The sequence below is a fragment of the Carassius carassius genome, chromosome 4 (assembly GCF_963082965.1).
Source record: "Carassius carassius chromosome 4, fCarCar2.1, whole genome shotgun sequence".
In the NCBI taxonomy this organism is placed as follows: domain Eukaryota; kingdom Metazoa; phylum Chordata; class Actinopteri; order Cypriniformes; family Cyprinidae; genus Carassius; species Carassius carassius.
In genome coordinates, this window is record NC_081758.1 from 21,794,545 (window position 1) to 21,819,138 (window position 24,594).

Here is a 24,594-nt window from a genome sequence, read left to right on the forward strand (position 1 = left end):
GAAGAAAAGGTGAGCGCTACCATCAGTCCTGTGTCATGCCAACAGTAAAGCATCCTGACACCATTCATGTGTGGGGTTGCTTCTCATCCAAGGGAGTGGGCTCACTCACAATTCTGCCCAAAAACACAGCCATGAATAAAGAATGGTACCAAAACACCCTCCAACAGCAACTTCTTCCAACAATCCAACAACAGTTTGGTGAAGAACAATGCATTTTCCAGCACGATGGAGCACCGTGCCATAAGGCAAAAGTGATAACTAAGTGGCTCGGGGACCAGAATGTTGAAATTTTGGGTCCATGGCCTAGAAACTCCCCAGATCTTATTCCCATTGAGAACTTGTGGTCAATCCTCAAGAGGCGGGTGGACAAACAAAAACCCACTAATTCTGACAAACTCCAAGAAGTGATTATGAAAGAATGGGTTGCAATCAGTCAGGATTTGGCCCAGAAGTTGATTGAGAGCACGCCCAGTTCGCCCAGCAAACTTTTTGAAAACTAATATTTATGTAATTATCAAAACTTTTGGCCACGACTGTAGACCACATCACTGATTATAATGAGTTCTATAGCATTTTGTCGTGCTACACTGCTCGTGTGCAGTGTAGACACGGTGTAAGGGTGCTGAGCCGGTGCTTGATAAATATATATATATATATATCAATCAGGACACAGTGCATTTACACTTGGCAACATCAAGTGACTTCTCTATCTGGATAACAGATCGGATCTCTCTTTTCCATCGCAATATTTAAAATAAGTCTGACAAAATACTATAGAACTCATTATAATCATTGATGCTGTCTACACTGGTTGTAGCGTGGTGCGACTCAACACTATCCCCGATAGTAAACTGTTGCCTCTTTTTGCTTATGATGTACTGACACAAAAAGTCAAATTGCAGCATGACAACTGCAGGTGCGTGATAATTCAGATATGTTTGAATTCAGGTTCTGTTGTTGCTCTGTATCCTTCTGACATTTCGGGAGAGAGGGGGGTGGGGTTTTGCGTGATGTCAACCAGTGAATGAAGACAGTGGCTGGATTGCATTTTCATGACACTGAGATCTGAACACAACACGCCCTCAACTACCTCTGGACCAAGACACGCTGATCAGATAACAGATAACATTCCGATCACAAGCACGTTTACACTTGTCTTTTCAATGTATAGTGGACAACATCCAGATATATATTATTGTTAATGCCAACTATAAACGCAGCCTATATACAGGGCCGTCACTAGTGGGGTGAAAAGTGGTTACGATTATAGGGGCCCATGGCTGAGGGGGGCCCCCTGGCGATTTCAACCAACTGCCCGAGACCAGCATAAGAAGATGGCCTTGAGCGTCATCACGAAAGCTAATCAGTTGCACATGTTTGAAGTTTTTTCCAATTTAAACATTTTAAATTTAAACAGTGCATTCAAACACAAGAAGCAGAAAAACTCAACAGAGTCTGCACGCAGAGTTCGGTGCGCACATGGATAGCCGCGCAAACACCGAACCGAGCACTTCTTCACTTCCTCTGAACGAACAAATACACCTTATCAGTTAAAACATACAAACATAGAAATACATGAATGGCTTAATTTAGCACCTGTGCGCTGTTCTGTGCACACAGCGCGCATGCAGAGATGCGCGTCTTACAGCCCTTGAACACTGAATTGAGTTTGGTCTATTTTGCTCTTGATACGACACATACAGTACATACAAAAATAGTCAGTTATGTCTTAAAGGTGCTCTAAGTGATGTCACACATTTTTTAGGCCAAAACATTTTTTGTCACATCCAGCAAACATCTCCTCACTATCCGCTAAAGTAAAACTGCGAAAGTAAACTGTTGAGAAAGAAATCAGATGTGTATCATTATAAAGAATCTATTGTCTCTCAAAGTGAACGTCCCTAATTTACTAGCTGCTGTCAAGTGTCCTTAATGTTAATTCAAGAAATGAAATGGGAGAAAATAATTTACGGCTCTTTACTGAATTACTTAGTAGTTTTAACAAGAATTAATCTTAAATAATGTTTAATTTATACAGTGAAGACTATGCAATGCTATTTACATTTGATTATTCAGTTTCTGTACCTGGACACCTACAGTACAACCTTGAAAAAATGCAAACATTGTTTCATTTTATATATGTGCTATTTACACAATTTCAAACAGGTCCCACAGGTACAACCTGTTCCGGGGCCCCGCAAACTCCAGCTACGGCCCTGCCTATATGTATGTATATATATATATATATATATATATATATATATATATATATATATATATATATATATATATATATATATATATATATATATATATATATACACACACACATATACATACGTGCGTTTTTTTTATGTGTGTGTGTGTCAAAAATGTAAATATTTATATATTTATCAAGACATCATTCCTGACGTGTGATTCTTACCCTAATTGATTTGCTGAAAGATGGCTTGTCCACGTGGACTTATTACTGCATATCAGGTGGTTTACATAAAAGAATGACATAACTGTGTTTTTATAGATAGATAGAAAGATAGAAATGCAAATATGTAAAAAGGGCAACAAAACAAATCAGCAAAATGGCTTTATGCTACATGTGCCACACTCAAAACGGTGTTGTATAACATTTATTTTATACTTTTTGTATTTGTTTTATATACAAAAATTATAATGGTTTGATGCATTTGTTCATGATGATGTGAATGAAAAAAAAAGTCGACAAGAATCTAATCCTATAAACAATTTAATTTAAGATGAGCTGAACAATTTATTTAGTAAAGGTAAAAATGTCAGTCTACATCATACTCAGTATTTTTCTTTTTCTTTTGGCTACTGATTTAAAGTTAATTTGCACAAGTTGCATGACAAATTTAAAACATCTTCATTCCCTCTCTAAAGATGCCGAATTCTAACCTTGTGTGCTGGACAGACACCAACATATGACAGGGCTGTTTAAAAAACAAAACAGAAAAAAACTATTTAAGCCTGATGTATTTATTCATGGAGATGCACTAATTTGGACCATGCTGCCCAATATATTTCCATTCTCAGTTCAGCTAGACAGCTCAGTTAAAACAGAGAATTCCAGAAAAACCATAACAGGTGTATTTGTAGAGGCAAATCTGCCTATCATCTTATTTCCACAGGGATGTGTGGCCCAGATTTTTCCAGCCTCTTCATCATGATCCACACGCAAAAGTCAAATCCCCTTATTTTGAAAAGGATATTGAGAGTAGTAAAAGAGAGGTCAGACACCCAGCCTGATATCTGAGAGTCTGCCTACTAGCTCCCAAGATTATCTGCCCAATAACTGGCACACGGATCCCTTTAGGCCAAATATGTCAGTTCAGATTTCAGTTTTTCCATTTGACAGCACTTTAATCTTCACTTTTAAGCATACTGCAGCATTTTTTTAAAAGGCTTGCTTGGAAACACATTTATTTGCACTTTTAAAAAAATAAATCAGAGGTTTTTTTTAAGTGCAATAACTTAGATTATAAAACAATGTCAGTTTAGCAATTATTTTATTGGCTAAGTGTTGACCAAACATTATTGTTGTCGCAGCACTCTCGTGCTTTCTCGACCTTTCAATAGAAAGGAATGCAAAACTTCCTTTGACGGACAGAAATAGACGCTATTTACTGCCCTGGAGCTAAACTATGCCAACCTCAAATTCCCTTTTGATTGTGTACAGGTGCCAGAGACTCTGGCCTGGGAGCCATCCTGCTTTAACACATCAGATCCAGAGGATCAAAGATCAGAGATAAAAGTGTTTGTTGGAAGCTCGCTGCTCCATTGTAACCATCAAGGCTGGCGTGATCAGTTTAAACTTGGGTATGAAATTTTTCTTTCTTGTGACTTCTGATTTATCTATGCATGTATCAGCTGTTATTTGTCGCACTAAAAACATCTTGGTATGTCCTGAAGACCCCATTTCACTGAAACTAAAGTGAACATGGTGAACACTAATTGAAAAATGAGCAGCATGATGTTTGGTTGCCCCTTAGCTGGGTGGCTCATCACGTGTTTCAGATCAGGTGTGTTGTGAGGACACCCAAGCGGGGTGAGAGGTTTAAACCAATATGTCAGTGTTAGTGTTTGTGGTATAGCACACAGTTGACCGCAGATAAACGCTAAAGACCATCTAAAGACTAAACCATCATACATTAGAATGCAATTCACTTCAGTTAATTTCAAGATTTTTGATAATTGGGAAACCTCACAGTTTCTAAATGTTGAAGTCTCCTAAAACACAGCCAGGTTTCTCACTTGATCTCCCTTACAAGCGCTTTCCTCTTGACGTGCTAAGCCAAGCATGGCTAAAACCTGAATAAACAATCTTCCATCCAGTTAATCATTTAAGCCAAGAGCAGGGAAATGAGCAATATAAGGGGATTAATTGTATGGATTAACGAGATATATTTGCACCACTTAGAGCTGATCAGATATTCCAGACAGGGAAAAAACGTTTCTTCTGCCAGCCATGTGAAAGTTACCACAAACTGCGTTAGCAGACTCACATATCCCCTGTCTATACCACAGTGACCTCACAATATCAGTTCATTATTTCCGCAAATTCCTTACGAAGGAAACCCCGTCTCAGGGTGAGTCACAGTCATTCACAGGTGTACGTACATCAGAGCGATGTACTAATTGCCATTTTGCCATCTCAAGGGCTCAGGATTTCTAGGAAATATAATTCTTTCCTACAATCAATAAGCAGTACTTAACTGTGAGGGATGCTATTTTCAGTGCATTTTGGGGAGCACCAGCTGGCAATTAAAATCCTCCTGATGACATGTCTTTGTGCATGGGCGGTAATAGTAATGCTGTTTCAATCAATTTTAGTAGTATACTGTTGAAAATGAAAGGGTACAAAAAGAAGGGTTTTGAGTGAACCAGTTTTTAAAAGATCTCAATAATCTAAAGAACCCTTTTCCACTATTAAAAACTTTGAATGCAATGGAACAGTTCTATGGATGTTAAAGGCAAATGCCAATAAAGAACCATTATTCTAAGGAGTATTTTTTAGAAGTCATATTTTGGTTGCAGAAACATCTATGTTCTATATAGGATGTTCAGTTTTCAGTGTCCAAATCACCTATTAAGCTTGAGGATTTTGGGGAGAAACTGGAGTAAACCCTCGCCAACACAAGAGCAAGCAAACACCTTTTTTGCTGTGAGGCAACATATATTTCTTATTTCTTATAAATAAAAAAATATACCAAACGTACCAAAACTGCCTGCTAAATTGTCATTATTATGTTATAATTTTTACTTTTTCATAACTTTGTGAAAAGTAAAGGAAAAAGGCCAAGTGTTCTGAGGTGAGACTTTTACCGTGGAGCAAATTTACAATATAGTTGTGCTAGCTGCTAATATGCGAGCCAAACCTCTTTATCGTATCTCTCTACATCTCTGTGAATGGAGCATTTAGCTCTATCAATTTGTGGACTGATTCTGTTTATCACATCTGATTAATCCCTTAAAAAAGCAATAAAACATTAATAATAGTCTTTCAACTTGGGTCTGTTATGTCCTGTTTGCTGTTTAACAAATCAAGATGACACATAGATCTCTGAAATGTTGAAAAATGAAGAAGTTACAGAAGCAGCGAATGTAATTGCTCAACATATGTTTCCCTGTTGATGACAAATAATCTTTGAACAAATATTTCCACATCTGGTTTTAGCTAAGACAACTGCAAACATTATAAGTTTTTGTTTGGAAATTGAGAAAGTATTAGCTCAGTACACTTTTGCATGCAAGGCTTCCCAGTCTTTTTCCATTGCATTTGCGTGTGTTGGTTGATAGACAGATCTCATAAAAATGTTGAAGAGCTCTGGAAAATCATATCTATAGCGATGTCTATTTTTTTTATTTTATTTTATAATCACCAAGAATTCAAAGCTGACAATATCCAGATAACCTGAAATGTTGTAGGTATTATTAAACAAAATACACTGTGGTGATTTCAGGTGGCTGAACAGAAGCGAACCCTTTACAAGCAGTTCCTGCTGCTGCTGCAGCGTCTTTGTGATGGGAAACTTTTCATGCTGAAAAAATGGAGACTGTACACACTGAATCTCTTTGAAAAGCACCTGCAGTGGCCAGACATATTTCCTCCCACAGTGACATTTGTACAGATGTGAAAGCAAAATAAAAAATACACAAAGAGTATCCCAGATCTCATGAAGTCATAATAAAACCCAGGACTTATTCTACCACACCTTCCAGGCACGTGCACACATAGACATGAAAGGGGACTTGAGCACCTGCCCTTTTTATTCCTGGAGAGAAAGTGCCCTTTTTTCTGGGATGCTTTTTTTTATTTTTGAAAAATAATATATATTTCTGTTTGCACACAGCTTCCCTGTCAAACAAATGTATTTATTGAAATATAGTATCTAAATATCATGTCAGGAGCTCCCTCTCCCTCTCCCCCGATTGTTAAACCCGATTGTGTCGCTTCCGCTAAAGAAAATAGTCCGCTCCGTCTCTACGGTTAGAATCCTGTGAGTCCATAGCAACGCTCTGTTTTTCATGGCAACGGTCTGTTATACTCCGCACAGCGGTCTGTTGGTTATAACAGACCGCATTCTACATTGGAATTCAACCAAGCCATGTAATAAAATAAGTTAATAAAATAAGCATATATCACCACCAGGTGATATGCTTTAGTTATTTTGTTTATCCTATTTACCTGCATTTCCCTGTCAATTAGATGCAAATGTGCGCATTTGAACTAGTTGACGCCTAATTTGCATACAGAACGTCCCCGGTTATTGACTTACATCAAGAGTCTTTCCCCCTGAAATTTAGAAATCTAAATTGGTGAATTTAGAAGAAATCTACAGATGCAAACAGGAGGATACACTCTAAAAAATGTAGTAAATCTGAGTAACTGCATCTGGTACATTAATAAATAAAACTGAGTAGAAATAAGTTAACATTAAACTTTAAAAATAACAATATTTATAAATGAACTATTTAAGTAATTTAACTTTTTTTATTTCCTCGAAACCTTTATAAAATAGTATTCCATACCACCACAAATACATACATGACATTGGCTTTTATTGAATTTTTACTCAATTATTTTGGTAATTTTAATTTTAAAGTGTTATGTATTCTGATAACACCAAAATAATTAAAACGATGTAGTGCCTTGTGCAAAAATAAACAAATTATTAGTAAACACGCCCCTCTGTTTGATGCAGTTATTTAGGTTATTCTAAATATGAAGAGTTCAGATGAAAAATCCTCTAAGTGCCATCTGAAATTTCCTTCAATAATGATCATTTTTATCAAGCTTGTATGTTTATGTTCACTTATTTCACATTACTGGCAATGAAAATTACCTATTTATTGTCATTTAAGTTAAATTACTGAACTTAAATAAGAGCTTGAAAAAAAAAGCTCATAAGAAAATTTCAGATGGCACTTAGAGGCTTTTGCATCTGAACTCTTCATAAATACTTGAAACTAGTAGCATAGAAAATGTTTTCAAAGCATGCACATTGTGGAATGGTTTCCTTTGCTGCTCTATAAACCTAGTGAATACTAAGGAGACCATGGTTTCTGTGAACTGATTATTTTGTAGACATCTTTTGAAAATGAAACAATTGCGTGAGTTTGAGGAAGATAAAATTAATTAACTTTTTTAATTATTTTTTTTTAAAATGGAAGTCAGAGTTACATTAATATATTGATATATATATATATATATATATATATATATATATTTATATATATATATATATATATATATATATATATATATATATATATATATATATATATATATATATATATATATATATACTTTTTTGTTTAAAAAAAAAAAACCTAATTATGAGAAGTGCCCTTTATTTCACTTGAGCCCCTGCCCCTCAAAATGTCTGTGCACGTCCCTGACACCTTCCATGTAGATACCGCTACAAGATATACATTGGAGCTTAACAACAGGAACGGGAGAAACTAGAGAGTAATTGAAAGAGCTACCTGTACGATGTCCAAAGAAATGACATTATACATAGGTTGGGATGCAAGTCATATACTGTCATTTGCTTTGGAAACATAGCTCAAAATGTGTTAACAGTTTGTACCTTGCAGCTAGGAACACCATTTAGACAGCATTGCTCTTCATGACCATGTAATTAGTTCAGAACCATTTTATTGTCAAAATGAAAAACAAGCACATGCAGGGCATTTCTCTGTTTACATTTAAGCATTTAAATAAACCATTAAACCTAAACAAAATAGCTTCAATTATGTTTGTTGGTTGTAACCCTGGAAGAACAGCCAACATTTATATTTCATTGTCATCATCAGGAAACCCCCACAGAGATGTGTATTGTATTGTGAAATACCAGAACACTCTTATAATCATCAAAATGATGGACAACACACGCAATAGACCACAATGGGTGTTCATAAAACACATACAGCAAAAGTCTTTGTATTGCAGTCCTAAAAAACAAAAGCCTTTTTTTTAAATAATTTTTTTACATTTTTAAATAAGAATATTTAAGAAATGTATATTTTTAAATGAATAACACTCAATTTAACATTTTAGGCTTCCAATGCAAAGACATTCATGCAAGTCTAGCTTAAGTGTCCAAATACTATAAGGCCACTGTATTTGATTTAGTGCAGAAATTATAATAGTTGTAAAGGTGATAAAGATGTGAAAATTCTATAGAACGTTCACAGGGTCCTCATAACTCTTTGTCTTTTATCTTCCTCTGTAAGTGGCCATTTTGCATGTGATAAAACCAAGTATAGTATATGTCCCTTGTAAAATGCAATTGATTGTAGTTGACAGGAAAAACAATGTGTAATGTCAGTTCAAGCTTAACAGCATGTGTCACATTGATTCGTTGGAAATGCTAAAGGAGAAACTTTTGTACCTTTTAGTAAGAAAAACGTTTTGGACAGAAAATTTTCACACATGATATTCTCACATTTATAATGTCAACACATGCACAGGGCTGTTCATTTCCTTGTACTTAGGGGCAAAGTGCAGGGTTGAGTAAAGAGAAAAAAGAGCTCCATTCAGAAGTTTTATCTCAATTGCTTCCTGAAAACAGGTCAGAGGACCAATCAGTGTAGAGCTGGGGAGTCAGGCTGTTGTTGTCTAAACAGGAATTCCTGTAAATTGCCAAAACACCAAGGACTTGCTGGTCAAACTTTCAGGCCCACATTTCCTCTATATTCCTGTTTAACAAGCCAGCAATCAATCAGCTCTATCTAAAGCTCTCTTCCTTTAGCACATATAAGACAGTTCCCTGTGTTTACTTTCAACAAAGTCATTTATCAGAGAAACTTCAATTCAAGTACAATGTAAACGTGGATTGTTGTTTTAAGGTGACCTATTATGCCCCTTTTTACAAGATGTAAAATAAGTCTCTAATGTCCTCAGAGTGTGTGTGTTAAGTTTTAGCTCAAAATACCCCACTGATAATTTTTATGGCTTGGTGAAAATGTCACTTTTACTTTATGAGCCAAAATGTGCCGTTTTTGTGTTTGTCCCTTTAAATGCAAGTGAGCTGGTGCTCCCGCCTCCCTTTTCGGAAAAGGGGTGGAGCTTCAAGAGCTCATGCTCCGGCATACATTAAACAACGAAACAAAAAAATCTCATGCAATCTGATTGTACTGTGCATAGTAAATGCGTGTTTAGGAATTACACAGATGAGGAGCATGGTGCGATAAAAATAAAAACATAGCTGGTCACATGGTGACTTCGCGTGCTATCACAAACTATCACTATCATAAATCCCACTTGTAATTATGAGTTCGACAAATTCAAGAGAATGACATCACATCCACTTCCATATGCAATTTTAACTACCACATTCCACATTTTAACAATTACACTGCATTGCTTTGACCATTTTCTGTAAATGCCACCTTCTCGCACACCATGATTGGTCAATTATTACAAAATCTGAACGTTATTGGGCAAACTACTTTTCAGTCATTACCTTCAGCAAATATAAAAACAATGTCAAAACCCATATTTAGAAATCCTAGCCAGGACGTGTCCCGGAAAAAGAGAATTTATGGTCACCCACAAATAAAGGACTATTGTCAAATGTGAATAGTAGCAATGTACAAAGCACCGCTCACAGATGTTGCTTTTAAACCTGCAGCCATATGGTGGTTAAAGCAGCAAATCCACATTACCAACTTGAATCTGTTGCAAAATCTTTCTTCTTCATGCAAGATTCCCATTTGCGTGGATTCCTATTAAAATGCTTGGATTTAGTCTGTAAAAATCTAACAAACTATCTGAGAAAGTGTACAAACGGACAGTGATATATACAGTATATATATAGACCTTTTAAGATAATTAGTTAACTAATCACTACTTTATATTTTATGAATTTATTTTGTTTAGTATCTAATGCTAATGAGAAAAAGAAAAAATATCTATATCAATCTGCATATACAATGGAAATCGGTTATGCCCATTGCAGAATACAGAAGTCTGTTGTGCATAACCTGCATTACAATTAACAGACAATGGATGCGAGTTATCTCAATTGATGAAAGAATTGTTCACTGTGATATGAAAGCTTAAAATATATTTCTAAGAAAATGTCATCAGTCAGTTGATTTGTGGTTTTCAAAAGAACTCAGCAGTTATTTAGCCAAGGGACACTGTACACACTCTTAAAAATAAAGGTGCTTCACGATGCCATAGAAGAACCTTTTTGTCTAAATGGTTCCATAAAGAACCTTTAACATCTGAAGAACCATTCTGTTTCACAAAAGGTTCTTTGTGGCAAAAGAAGGTTCTTCAGATTATAAGGTAAGAAAGAGATGGTTCTTTAAAGAATCTTTGACTGAATGGCTCATTGTGGAACCAAAAATGGTTCTTCTATGGCATCGCTGTGAAGAATCTTTTAAGCACCTTTATTTAGGCCATAAGCAGGGTTCTTGTGTCCTGCAGATTCTTGGACTGAGGCCAGACTAGCAGTGCTCATGTTTAATTTACACCCTCTAGCAGCTTTTAACACAGGCAGCCAGACTCAAGCACCTAAACTCACCTCCAGAATTAATGCATCTCTGAGAGCTCTCCAACCTTTAGAGCTATAAGCACTTCCAGGAAAAGGTGGTAATTGCAGAAGGTGCTGAAATCCTCTTTCACCTCTCTCACTTGCTTACAGAAAGTGTCACAGCCCTCTAAATCTTCCCATTTACATTCAGTAAAGTAAAAAAAAAAAAAAAAAAAAAAAAAAAAAAATATATATATATATATATATATATATATAAAATGGTGACAGATTTATGAAAAAGGGGTTACAGGTGTGAAAGATTGCTGACATATATACTAACAGCATTTTCTGGGATCTTTCTGTCTCTGCTTAACTGTATGTGTCCTCCCACATAACATCATAAATGCACACGCTTGTAGACTGCTTTGGTTGGGGGGGGAAAGCTATAAATGTTTGAAAAACTTGATTTACTTATGCATTTATTTTACACTATAACGATTTTGTATTGATGAAACTTTAATTATTCTATCTATCTATCTATCTATCTATCTATCTATCTATCTATCTATCTATCTATCTATCTATCTATCTATCTATCATCAACCAAACCATTTATTTTTGCCTAAAATATTTACTTGAAGAACTGTATCCCCTGAATTCAACTTAAAGGGATACTCCACCTCAAAATTAAAATTGTGTCATTAATCACTTAACCCCATATCGTTCCAAACCCGTAAAAGCTTCATTCGTCAGTGTATGATATTTTGGATGAAAACTGGGAGGCCTGTGACAGTCTTATTGACAGTCTTACTGACTGCCAAGTAAGTTCGATGTCAAGGTCAAGAAAAGTATGAAAAGCATGGTCAGAATAGTCCATCTGCCATCAGTGTTTCAACCGTGACTTTATGAAGCGATAAGAATAATTTTGTAAATGAAGAAAACAAAAATAACGACTTTATTCAATAAGTCCTTTGTCAAAAGTCTCCTCTGTGTCTCCACACCACAAGGATGCACTGTTTTCTTTCAAATCAAAGCTAAATACACGTAGAAACAGCGCATCCTTGTGGCACAGCTGATACAGAAGAGCATATGCAGAAAAAGGTGATATGGAGAGACACAGAGGAGACTGTTGACAAAGAAATTATTGAATAAAGTTGTTATTTTTGTTTTCTTCATTTACAAAAAGTATTATTGTCACTTCATAACGTTACAGTTGAACCACTGATGGCAAATGAACTATTTTGACAATGTCATACTTTTCTGGACCTTGACAATGTAACTTACTTGGTCACAGGACTCCCGGTTTTCATCCAAAATATCTTAATTTGTGTTCAGAAGACGAACTAATCTTTTACAGGTTTGGAACGACATGGGGGTAAGTGATTAATGTCAAAATTTTCATTTTGGGGTGGAGTATCCCTTTAATATTTCAATAATTTATGAACACATTTAATTTACATACACTCACCTAAAGGATTATTAGGAACTCCATACTAATACTGTGTTTGACCCCCTTTCGCCTTCAGAACTGCCTTAATTCTATGTGACATTGATTCAACAAGGTGCTGAAAGCATTCTTTAGAAATGTTGGCCCATATTGATAGGATAGCATCTTGCAGTTGATGGAGATTTGTGGGATGCACATTCAGGGCACGAAGCTCCCGTTCCACCACATCCCAAAGATGCTCTATTGGGTTGAGATTTGGTGACTGTGGCCATTTTAGTACAGTGAACTCATTGTCATGTTCAAGAAACCAATTTGAAATGATTTGAGCTTTGTGACATGGTGCATTATCCTGCTGGAAGTAGCCATCAGAGGATGTGGTCATAAAGGGATGGACATGGTCAGAAACAATGCTCAGGTAGGCCGTGACATTTAAACGATGCCCAATTGACACTAAGGAGCCTAAAGTGTGCCATGAAAACATCCCCCACACCATTACACCACCACCAACAGCCTGCACAGTGGTAACAAGGCATGATGGATCCATGTTCTCATTCTGTTTACGCCAAATTCTGACTCTACCATCTGAATGTCTCAACAGAAATCGAGACTCGGACCAGGCAACATTTTTCCAGTCTTCAACTGTCCAATTTTGGTGATCTCGTGCAAATTTTACCCTCTTTTTCCTATTTGTAGTGGAGATGAGTGTTAGCCGGTGGGGTCTTCTGCTGTTGTAGCCCATCCGCCTCAAGGTTGTGCGTGTTGTAGCTTCACAACTGCTTTGCTGCATACCTCTGTTGTAATGAGTGGTTATTTCAGTCAAAGTTGCTCTTCTATCAGCTTGAATCAGTCGGCCCATTGTCCTCGGACCTCTAGCATCAACAAGGCATTTTCGCCCCCCCACAGGACTGCCGCATACTGCATATTTTTCCTTTTCACACCATTCTTTGTAAACCCTAGAAATGGTTGTGCGTGAAAATCCCAGTAACTGAGCAGATTGTGAAATACTCAGACCGGCCCGTCTGGCACCAACAACCATCCCACGCTCAAAATCGCTTAAATCACCTTTCTTTCCCATTCTGACATTCAGTTTGGAGTTCAGGAGATTGTCTTGACCAGGACCACACCCCTAAATGCGTTGAAGCAACTGCCATGTGATTGGTTGATTAGATAATTGCATTAATGAGAAATTGAACAGGTGTTCCTAATAATCCTTTAGGTGAGTGTATATTAGGTTCTTCGATATCGGATAATGGTCACATAAAACGTAAGCAGGTAAACAAAAAATATTTCATCTTAATCATTTTTTACTTAATTGTAATCAGTAATTTTACTCAATTACTGAATTAATTAATAACTTTTCATCACATCATATTTCACCAGTAGTTAACTGGAAAACTCTGCCAAACAGCAAAATAACTATATCAGTTCTATCCAGAAAAAAATAAAATAATAAATAAAGGAAATACATTTTCATCAAGTGTTAACTTGAACAGTTTTTTAATAATAGGTTGCTCTGTGAATACTAATGTTAATTAAATAAATTATGAGTTGAGCACTGGAGAGCTACTGAAATCACAGGGCAGCTCACTATTATGCTTCTCAACAAGACACTTAACCATAGAGTCGTTCTAGAGGGAACATCCTATTACTTTTGATTAAAGTGCCTGCTAAAAGGACTGTACCCAAGCATATGTTGGTGTATGATTGTTAAAAAGATGTGGGTGTATTTTAGGTTTAAAAGAAAAATGCGAAGTAAATTTAATAGGTAAAGCTTGTCTGTATTCCGCTTTATGCATTTCAACCAATAAAACATACTTTAGGTCTTGTATGGATACTTGCATAAAAAGCAAAAAATAGATAGTGAGCATGTATCCACAGCTGTCATATTTCATATTCAGCCCACATGCAGGTATGTGTCTAAACATAACTGTCTACAACTCCCTCGCTGCCACACTGATTTATATATTAATCATAAATAGGGAGCTTTTAGCTAGTGTTTCAAAGTGATGTTGAAGAAAATTATCTAGAGAAAGACCATGTGCAGGGCTGAATGCTGCCAGATCTCCTTAATATCCATGAGAGGGAGATAAATCATACGGTCTCTTAGCTCTAAGTGGTTTGTTAGCTGCATGAATAAATATCTGACACATTAAGTAGGAAAGCACATCATTTTATGAGACTGTCACCCACTTGAAAAGCTTAGAGATTGTGTAGCTGAAAACAATGGTAGTGTTTGATGCTCTGTGTCTGTTTTCTTCTGAGGAGCAGAATTATGATCTTAGTGCTCAGCAACACAGAAATGTGACATCTTTTATATAAAAAATATTCAGGCAGCTGTAGAATGTTATGTGGTCACACATCATCGATGTTGAAACAATCTTACCATGCAATAACCAGGTCCATCTGCCTGGTATCTGGTTCAGATACCAAACGACTCTAAAGCAGCCTGACCAACCAGTCAAGTGACTTCTCTTTATTCCCTTTCTGGATATTAAAACTGTCTTTAGTTATGTTTGGAATTTCAAACTTCTATGCAACTCATACCATTTTTGCATACCATTTTTGCAGTATGCAATCTGTATATGTATTTTTATGTATTTTATAGAATACTTGGTTGACCAACACTCTTAAAAAAGTCCATAAGAATACAGTCCAGTGTACTATGTAAAGGCATGTTCACACCTAGAATGATAACTATAATGATAACCAGCCTGAAAAAATCATTCTAAAAGTTATTTTAACAATATTGTTTGTCTGTGCCATTATTGTACTGTGGAATCTGCTATTCTTTAAAATGTGCACAAATTTTTACAGCTCTATCTTTAGTTATAGTTATCATCCTCGGAGCGAATATGCTTTTATTAAGTAATTTTCCATATCAATCTTGTACAGGTGTTTCCCCATATTTTGAATTTTTGTGTTGTGTTTTAGGGTTAAAGGAAATATCTTTAAGTTAATGAAGAATGTGCGATGTTTAACATTTAATTAAACATTTACTCAAATTATTTGAATTTACCTCTGTTTGTTTTGGAATAAACTGGAAAATGATTCTGCAAAAGTATTTTACTTCATATAAAAAGCTATATATAAATATCTAAAAGCTGATAATGGCACAGAGATTAAAAAATAGCCTTGTGCCACTCTACGTTAGTGAACATTGGATTGATGGACACATTGGATTAATATGCTCATCCCCATATGAATCCAAGATTTATGAATCCAGTACCTATGTAACTTTTGATTCTCAAGATTTAAAAAAAAATAAAATTACATGCATCTTGTGAAATGTGTTTGTCTGAATGGACGATTGTGTTTGGAGGTACCAGTGTACACTTGGATACAAAACATCTTACAAGAGTGGAGATAAAAGAAAAAAAAATGTTTGCATTAACATTTTTGTTAAACTGGTTGAAAGAGTCTTGAAATCCTGATAGCAGTAAATTATTAAAGTGTTTTAAATTATTAAAATATATTTACAGTCTATATCTTTTGTAAAAGTCTCAGGACCATAAAATGGTCTACCAATCATTACATCCGGTCCAAATGTAGTGATAGGATGTCCTACCTTGCCTCTCAACCTAGGTATTTGCATACCTCCACACAGCCAATAGCGAGAGTTCGGGCGTAGTCGCTGTAGCAGGCTGAGCCAAAGGGTGTTTATCAAAGACCTAACAAAATACACAGATGCAGACATCGGGGTTAAATGAGAACAAAAACAGACAGTATTTTTACAAGATGGAGGAATTGGATGGAAAAAATGTTTCAATCGGTGCTACAAACTTACAATGGAGTTTCTTCTCGACAGGAAAATTTAAAAGTATTTCTAATATGTAACACTATCATATACATATATTCCCCTTAATTGACTCCATGCATGGTCACTTCTACGTTTTTCCTCAGGATGCTGGGAGCAGCCATTTGTAAATGAAATGTATTTAAGAAGAAACAGTTGAGCAACAGAGAAGGACAGCAGCTTGTGAGTGTTTTGTCTTGTTTTCTCAATAGACTACTGTGTGATCGCCATTGCTAGGAAAGTTTTTGGTTTAAATTATGTGCGTCTTACCCTGGTAAATACGTGCTGAAAGTGGCGCTTGGTTTTGCGTCTGCCTATCGCGGGACTGCCCAGTTTCGATCTGCTAAATAGTGAGGCATGGCCAAAGCCAGTGAAAGTACTTAATTACCTGTTTTGAAAGCACTTGTCAGAAGAAACAGTCAAGCAACAGAGAAGGACAGCAGCTTGTGAGTGTTTTGTCTCATTTTCTCATTAGACTACTGTGTGATCGCCATTGCTAGGAAAGTTTTTGTTTTAAATTGTGTGCGTCTTACCCTGGTTAATACGTGCTGAAAGTGGCGCTTGGTTTTGCGTTTGCCTATCGCGGGACTGCCCAGTTTCGATCTGCTAAATAGTGAGGCGTGGCCAGCTGAATTCAATCACAGGTAATCAGGCAAATACAAAAGCAGTAGGTTTCACCGCGGCAGCGTTCGCGGCAGGCCTCGTGTGAGTCCTCCTCGTGTGAAGACGGACGAGTGTAAAGACAATCGACTCTACCTGCACGACTCCACCGAGCAAGGACGACAGGACACTTGAGTATTGCTTTTCTCCTCTTTATTTACTTTTTGTATAGCTTGTTCTCAGATATTTCTTACACTTGTAGTCACTATGTGCTTTCAGATCTCTACTATCACTACTACCACTCGAAGAGCACGCTACGTACATCACAGGAAGGCCTGTCTGACAAACCTACAGCCTGACTTCATTTCTTCTATTGCTACTCATTCCGGTCTCAACCTCATGGCACTGACTGAGACTTGGATCAAACCTGAAGATACTGCCACCCCTGCAGCCGTCTCCACTAATTTCACTTGTTCCCACACTCCTCGTACCACTAGGAGGGGTGGAGGTACAGGTCTCCTTATATCAAAAGAATGGAAATTTGATCTTCAGCCATCACCTACAGGTAATGGTTCATTTGAATCACATACCATTACTGTAACCCACCCTGTTAAAATCCACTTTGTGGTCATTTATCGTCCCCCAGGTCAATTGGGAAACTTCTTGGAGGAGTTGGATGTGCTGCTATCAAACTTTCCTGAAGATGGTACTCCTCTGGTACTTCTTGGTGACTTCAACATCCACCTAGATAAACCCCAGGCTGCTGACTTCAAAACTCTGCTCACCTCATTTGATCTCAAGCTAGTGTCTACTACAGCGACTCACAAATCAGGCAACCAACTGGACCTTATCTACACGCGCTGTTGCTCTGTGGACAACCCTTCAGTTGCTCCACTGCACACCTCAGACCACTTCCTCATTTCTGCTAACCTAGCACTTACTCCTGAAGTGCCTCACACTCCAACGCAGGTCACCTTTCGATGGAACCTACGCTCACTCTCTCCATCTCACTGTCCAACGTTCTCCGTGAACATCGCTCTAAACTCAGGGCTGCAGAGAGGAAATGGCAGAAATCAAGAAACTCGACCAACCTCAGTGTGTGTCAGTCTCTCCTCTCTTCCTTCTCTGCAAATGTCTTCACGGCTAAAACATCCTACAACCACAACAAAATTAACAGCTGTTGTGACGCTCGGACACTCTTCAAGACTTTCTCTTCTCTTCTTAATCCGCCGCCACCACCTCCTCCATCGACTCTTACAGTGGACGACTTTGCAGTTTTCTTCACAAATAAGACAAGAACCATCAGTGACCAATTCTCCACACAGCAGACTGAGGACAACTTCACAATGACTGACGCACACTCTTTCTCCTTCTTCTCCCCACTCTCAGAGATGGACGTTTCCAAACTTCTGTCCAATCATCCTACTACTTGTCCACTTGATCCGATCCCTCCTTCAAGCGATCTCTTCTTCAGTCATACCTTCGCTTACTCATATTATCAACTTCTCTCTACACTCTGGAACATTTCCCTCAGCATTCAAGCAGGCTCGGGTAAGCCCACTGCTCAAGAAACCATCTCTAAATCCAGTGCTTCTTGAAAACTACAGACCAGTATCCCTTCTTCCATTCATTGCAAAGACACTTGAGCGAGCTGTGTTCAACCAGCTTTCTATGTTCCTTGTGCAGAACAACCTCCTGGACAGCAACCAATCTGGCTTCAAAAGTGGCCACTCAACTGAGACTGCCCTGCTCTCAGTTACTGAAGCCCTGCGACTAGCAAGAGCAGCTTCAAAATCCTCCGTACTCATCTTACTGGACCTGTCTGCTGCTTTTGACACTGTTAATCACCAGATTCTCCTATCCACCCTCAGAAAGATGGGCATCTCTGGAACCGCACTCCTATGGGTTAAGTCCTACCTCTCTGACAGATCCTTCAGTGTGTCTTGGAGGGGTGATGTTTCAAAGTCACAACACCTTGCTACTGGGGTTCCTCAAGGCTCAGTACTTGGACCACTTCTCTTCTCCATCTACATGACGTCATTAGGATCTGTCATTCAGAAGCATGGCTTTTCTTATCACTGCTACGCTGATGACACCCAACTCTACTTCTCATTCCAGCCAGATGACCCGACGGTAGCTGCTCGCATTTCAGCCTGTCTGAGTGAAATTTGTAGCTGGATGAATGACCATCAACTTCAGCTTAACCTTACGAAGACAGCACTCCTGGTGATTCCAGCTAACCCATTGCTTCATCACAACTTCTCTATACAGCTGGGTTCATCAACCATTACTCCTTCGAGGACAGCCAGAAACCTAGGAGTTGTGATGGATCATCAGTTAAGCTTCACAGACCACATTGCTACAATGACCCGGTCCTGCAGGTTTGCCTTATACAACATTATGAAGATTAGACCCTTCCTGTCAGAGCAAGCCACCCAACTTCTTGTCCAAGCGCTTGTTCTCTCCAGACTGGACTATTGTGATGCTCTCCTGGCGGGCCTTCCTGCATGTACTGTCAAGCCTCTGCAATTGATCCAGAATGCAGCAGCGAGGGTTGTCTTCAATGAGCCAAAAAAAGCTCATGTTACTCCTCTCCTCATCAGGTTACACTGGCTACCAGTAGCCGCTCACATCAAATTCAAGGTACTGATGCTTGCCTACAAGACGACCACTGGCACGGCACCAACATACCTAAACTCACTGGTTAAATCTTATGTGCCCTCCAGAAGTTTGCGCTCTGCAAGTGAACGATGCCTTGTGGTGCAAACCCAAAGAAGTTAAAAATCCCTCTCACAGACCTTTTCCTGAACTGTGCCCAGCTGGTGGAATGACCTCCCAATCTCAATTCGTACAGCTGAGTCTTTACTCATCTCCTTTTCTTGTCTTTTCATTCACTTAAAAAAAAAACCTGGCTATGCATTCTATAATAGACTAACTGAGACTTGTCATGGCACTTGTATACTGTTGTTGTTCTCTTGTTGACCTGACTGCTTCTGTTGTTCTCATTTGTAAGTCGCTTTGGATAAAAGCGTCTGCTAAATGATTAAATGTAAATGTAATGTCTTGCTTCTGGTGTCATTCGCTTCCAGCTATTTTTAGCTGTAAAAAAGTTTTGCTGCTTGATATTACAAATTGATATGTCTTACCATATTATTGTAATGTATTATCTTAATTATGAACACACTGGTTTGTAGTGATGGGAGAAACGAGTCTTTTTGAAGCTTTGCCTCGTAAAATGATTCACTGTTCGGTAGCGCTCGAAACACCACACGCTGGTGACGGCTGCTGGTCAAAACTCGTAAAGTAAAAAAATACCAAAACATGCAAAAAGCAGCTTTTACCCAATGCAAATGCTTTCTTAAAAGTACAATATAAGTAATGCAATTAAAATAGTAAAAAGTCTGTATAATGTGTTTTTATTTTGTATTAATTTGCAGGGCTCGTTTTGTTTGTTTAATGGCAAGCTTGTTAAACAGATCTTTTAAACAGGCCAGAAAAAGACTATTAACTACTTCTCATCCTTTTAATTAACACAAATGTCTCGTTAAAATGTCTCAAAACTGATAAAACTGATCCGAGATCTAAGACACTGATTCAATGGTTCACCACTGGAAGGCGATCTAAATGAACTTGATTCACGGGTTCACACAGAGATCATCGCCCAAACGGAAAACCATTAAAGGTACAATTTGTAAGATATTTGCAGTAAAATATCCAAAAACCACTAAGCTAGTGTTATATATTTTGTCACGCCGATTACTAACAATATCTAATGTTTTCAACTACTTGTAGATTATGAGAAAACTCCTATTCTAAACAGTGACACGGGGCAGTGCAGTCGCCTGTCAATGACATTAGTTACCCTTTGTTACTGTCTTTACTGATGTAGAAACCACAATGCAACAGTGTCGTGGGCAAATGCTGAAGTAGTGTCTAGCGTCCAGCAAACCACTGGCTTGCTTCAAGCAGTCCCTTATTTACTACTTCTTGCACGTTTTATGGTGGATTGTGTTACTTATTTATGGAACATAATTACTGTTTACCATCTGCCAGTGGTTCTGTCGACGAGGACAGCTCCCGTAAACTTGTGTTTTACTCGACAGGTGAGTTGTTTTGATTTGTATCTTTATTGGGCATATAGGCCAAACGCGGGGCATTGCGTCTCTAGACCCGCGCGAGGACATGTCTGATCCATAGTCTGATCGCGTCTTTGCATTGACTTTGTATGTAATCTACTCGGGCAAATCGTTGAACTCGCATTTGAAAATTATTACATCAAGCACAACATTTATAAAAACTTTACCTCATCCATTAAATCCTTGATTTATATTTCCGTCTGATTGATGGCCGTCAGCGGTTGGGTAGAAGACAACAAATCCTATCATTCAACGCTCCTTCTTCGCGCCATCATACCACGTGATTGTTATTGTTTTGGTAGTGCGCCCTCTCGTGGCAGGTCCTACCTCTCGTGGCAGGTACCTTTAACGTATATAATATAAAGCATTGCTTCGAAAGCGCCCGTCACTGCTGGTTTGTAGTGCAACCAGTTTTAACGTTTACTGCATTTTGTTATTCTTCTTGTAATGTTCCTACAGTTGCTAATGAAACAAAAGTCTTGCACATTCACAGAAAATGGCTTACAACCGCATTGAAAAATAAGGTGGATTGTGGTATCTCTTCTAGCAAATATAGCTGGCTGGATAACGCTGCTTTTGCAAGAATGTGATCAGCACTTAAATAGAGTGTATTCACCTCAAGTTTTTATGACTCCTTAAAGACAGTAGCAACAACAACATCTCCCGGTAATCTACATTTGTTTGATTATAATCGTCGATTCGATATCGATTCTCAAAAGACGTGAATCTTTGGCTATTTTTTAATCTCTGTGCCATTATCAGCTTTTATATATTTAAATATAGCTTTTTATATGAAGTAAAATACTTTTGCAGTATCATTTTTCCAAAACAGAGGCAAATTCAAATAATTTGATTAAATGTTGAATTAAATGTTAAACATCTCACATTCTTCATTAACTTAAAGATATTTCCTTTAACCCTAAAACACACCTGTACAAGATCGATATGGAAAATTAGTCGCACCAAGAACAAAGCGTCATTTACAATGCTCAGGTAAAATTATATAGAAAAATACAAATGTGAAAGCATTTGACATCACTCGTAAAGGCGCCATAATTTCTGCAATGAATGAATGAACGGCAGATGGTGCAACGCACTTTTACACAAGCACGGACGACGCTCGTTGTTTTCAACCTCTGTCGTCTCACTGAGAGCCGTTTTTATACAAATGCTATAAAAATGTTATGTGGATGGAGTGGAGGATGAACCCAAATGCAGACAGATGTCACAGCAACACGGTTTATTATACAAAACAGGAAAACAAAACCCACGAGGGGGCAAAACAAGGGCTAGACAGACGAAAGATGACAAAACTAGACTAACACTTTACAAACTAGACTATGACTAAAACAGGATCAAACAACTACTTAGACAAGACTCTCTACAGACTAACGGACAGCTCTCACATACATTAACAGTTAGCAACATTTGACAGAAATAGGCAATATTAAACAACGTTTGACAATCTTAAACAATGAACCGACAAAGGGACAGAGAAACACACGAGGTTATAAAGGGAGGCTACTAATGAACAACAGGTGGAACAGGTAAATCAATGACAAAACTAGGGTAACAAGGGGGCGGGGCAAGGGAACGAGACAACACGAGCACATGGCCCAAAGACAAGGCCATGTGCTTGTACACAAAACTTGGGCCTGTCATGATCCTGCCACAAGACTAGAGAAAAAACCAGGACATGAAGACAGAACCATGACAGAACCCCTCCCTTAAGGAGTGGCTTCCAGACGCTCCTCAAGGGAACATCAAACACGGGACACGACTGACTGGGACAAAGACACAAACCAACAGGACATGACAAATAACACTAAAGGCAAACATGAAAAAACAATCACAGGGTTAGGGTGCAAAATCAAAAACAATAAACAAGGCAGAGGAGGTGGGGGGAAGCACAAAGTCCTTAGAGGGCAGTCCAGGGTGGATGGGAGGACTAGGGGTCTTGGGTCTCCAGGACGAGGACTGAGGACTGGGACTCCGGGGGAACTTGGCTGGAGACAGATGAGGGGATGACTTGGGGGAAACAGTAGGCAGCTTGACAGGGGAGACAGGAGGCAACACGACAGAAGACAAGACAGGGTATACTGCGAGTGATATTGGAGCAGAAGCAAGAATAGAGCCCCCCAACGACGGCTCAGTATCAGCGCTCCCCATCTCTAAATCGGGGAGATCATCGTCCACAGCTGACTGGGGTTCAGCGCTCACGGCAGCTGACTGGGGTTCGGCGCTCACGGCAGCTGACTGGGGTTCGGCGCTCACGGCAGCTGACTGGGGTTCGGCGCTCACGGCAGCTGACTGGGGTTCGGCGCTCACGGCAGCTGACTGGGGTTCGGCGCTCACAGAATCTTTGGACTCAGTACTAGACATAACAGACTTGCCAGGGGCTTCGAGAATCTGGACAAGACGCTTTAGATATTCCGCCAAAGTGTCAGCAGCGACGAGGACAGGCATCTCTTGATGCGCGGAAACAGCCCGCAAGACAGCTTCAGCAGCTGAATCGGCCGCCACTCTCTCGGCGGTACTCACGATAGCGGGCTCTGGGACAGCACCTGGGACAGCGCTTACAGTAGCGGGCTCTGGGACAGCACCTGGGAGAGCACTTGCAGTAGTGGGCTCTGGGACAGCGCTTAGGACAGCGCTTGCAGTAGCTGGCTCCGGGACCGGCAGAGATGAAGGGCGAGAGGCTCCCTTTCACCTCCTCTTCCTCTTAGGTCGCGGTGTGGAAGACAGAGCCAGACATGTGGCCGGTTGGTGAAGCTCAGCGGGATCAGTGACTTGCGTCGGACGGGCAGTCTCAGACGGCGCGGACTCAGCAGAGGATGACTCCGACAGAGAATCCCACGAAGTCAGTCTTCCTCGTTTGCCACGAAGATCCACAGGAGTGGATGGGACCTCGGACGAAGTGGAGTGAGCCTGGTCCCCTAGAGAAACACCAGCCAGGACCCGACCCTCCAGGATCACGGGCAGCTTAGCTGGTGGCGACAACACGGTGGGACTCTGCGGCTTCTCCCGAGAGAAACGATCCCAGAGTTGGGCATAATTCTTCAGGATCCACTCACCCTGGGACGGGACTGGAAGGTTGACCCTCTCTCTGTCGGTGGGGGACGTCAACCAGCATTGTTCACGTATCTGTGATTGTCGCCGGAGCAGGGAGGACATACTGTCTGCTGGGTTCTTTTTTGGTCGGTTCATTGTTATGTGGATGGAGTGGAGGATGAACCCAAATGCAGACAGATGTCACAGCAACACGGTTTATTATACAAATCAGGAAAACAAAACCCACGAGGGGGCAAAACAAGGGCTAGACAGACGAAAGATGACAAAACTAGACTAACACTTTACAAACTAGACTATGACTAAAACAGGATCAAACAACTACTTAGACAAGACTCTCTACAGACTTACTTACGGACAGCTCTCACATACATTAACAGTTAGCAACATTTGACAGAAATAGGCAATATTAAACAACGTTTGACAATCTTGAACAATGAACCAACAAAGGGACAGAGAAACACACGAGGTTATAAAGGGAGGCTACTAATGAACACAACAGGTGGAACAGGTGAAACAATGATGACAAAACTAGGGTAACAAGGG

At 39.0% G+C, this 24,594-nt stretch overlaps 1 protein-coding gene across 1 annotated transcript in view; it reads right to left on the minus strand.

The window, feature by feature from the left end:
- Positions 1-16,114, minus strand: part of arid3c (AT rich interactive domain 3C (BRIGHT-like)) — a 169,200-nt gene extending 153,086 nt beyond the window's left edge. The window contains exon 1 of the mRNA XM_059547891.1: positions 16,016-16,114. Coding sequence (XP_059403874.1) covers positions 16,016-16,042 — 27 coding nt within the window. The 5' untranslated portion in view covers positions 16,043-16,114. The remainder of the gene's footprint in view (positions 1-16,015) is intronic.
- Positions 16,115-24,594: the final 8,480 nt, after the last annotated feature.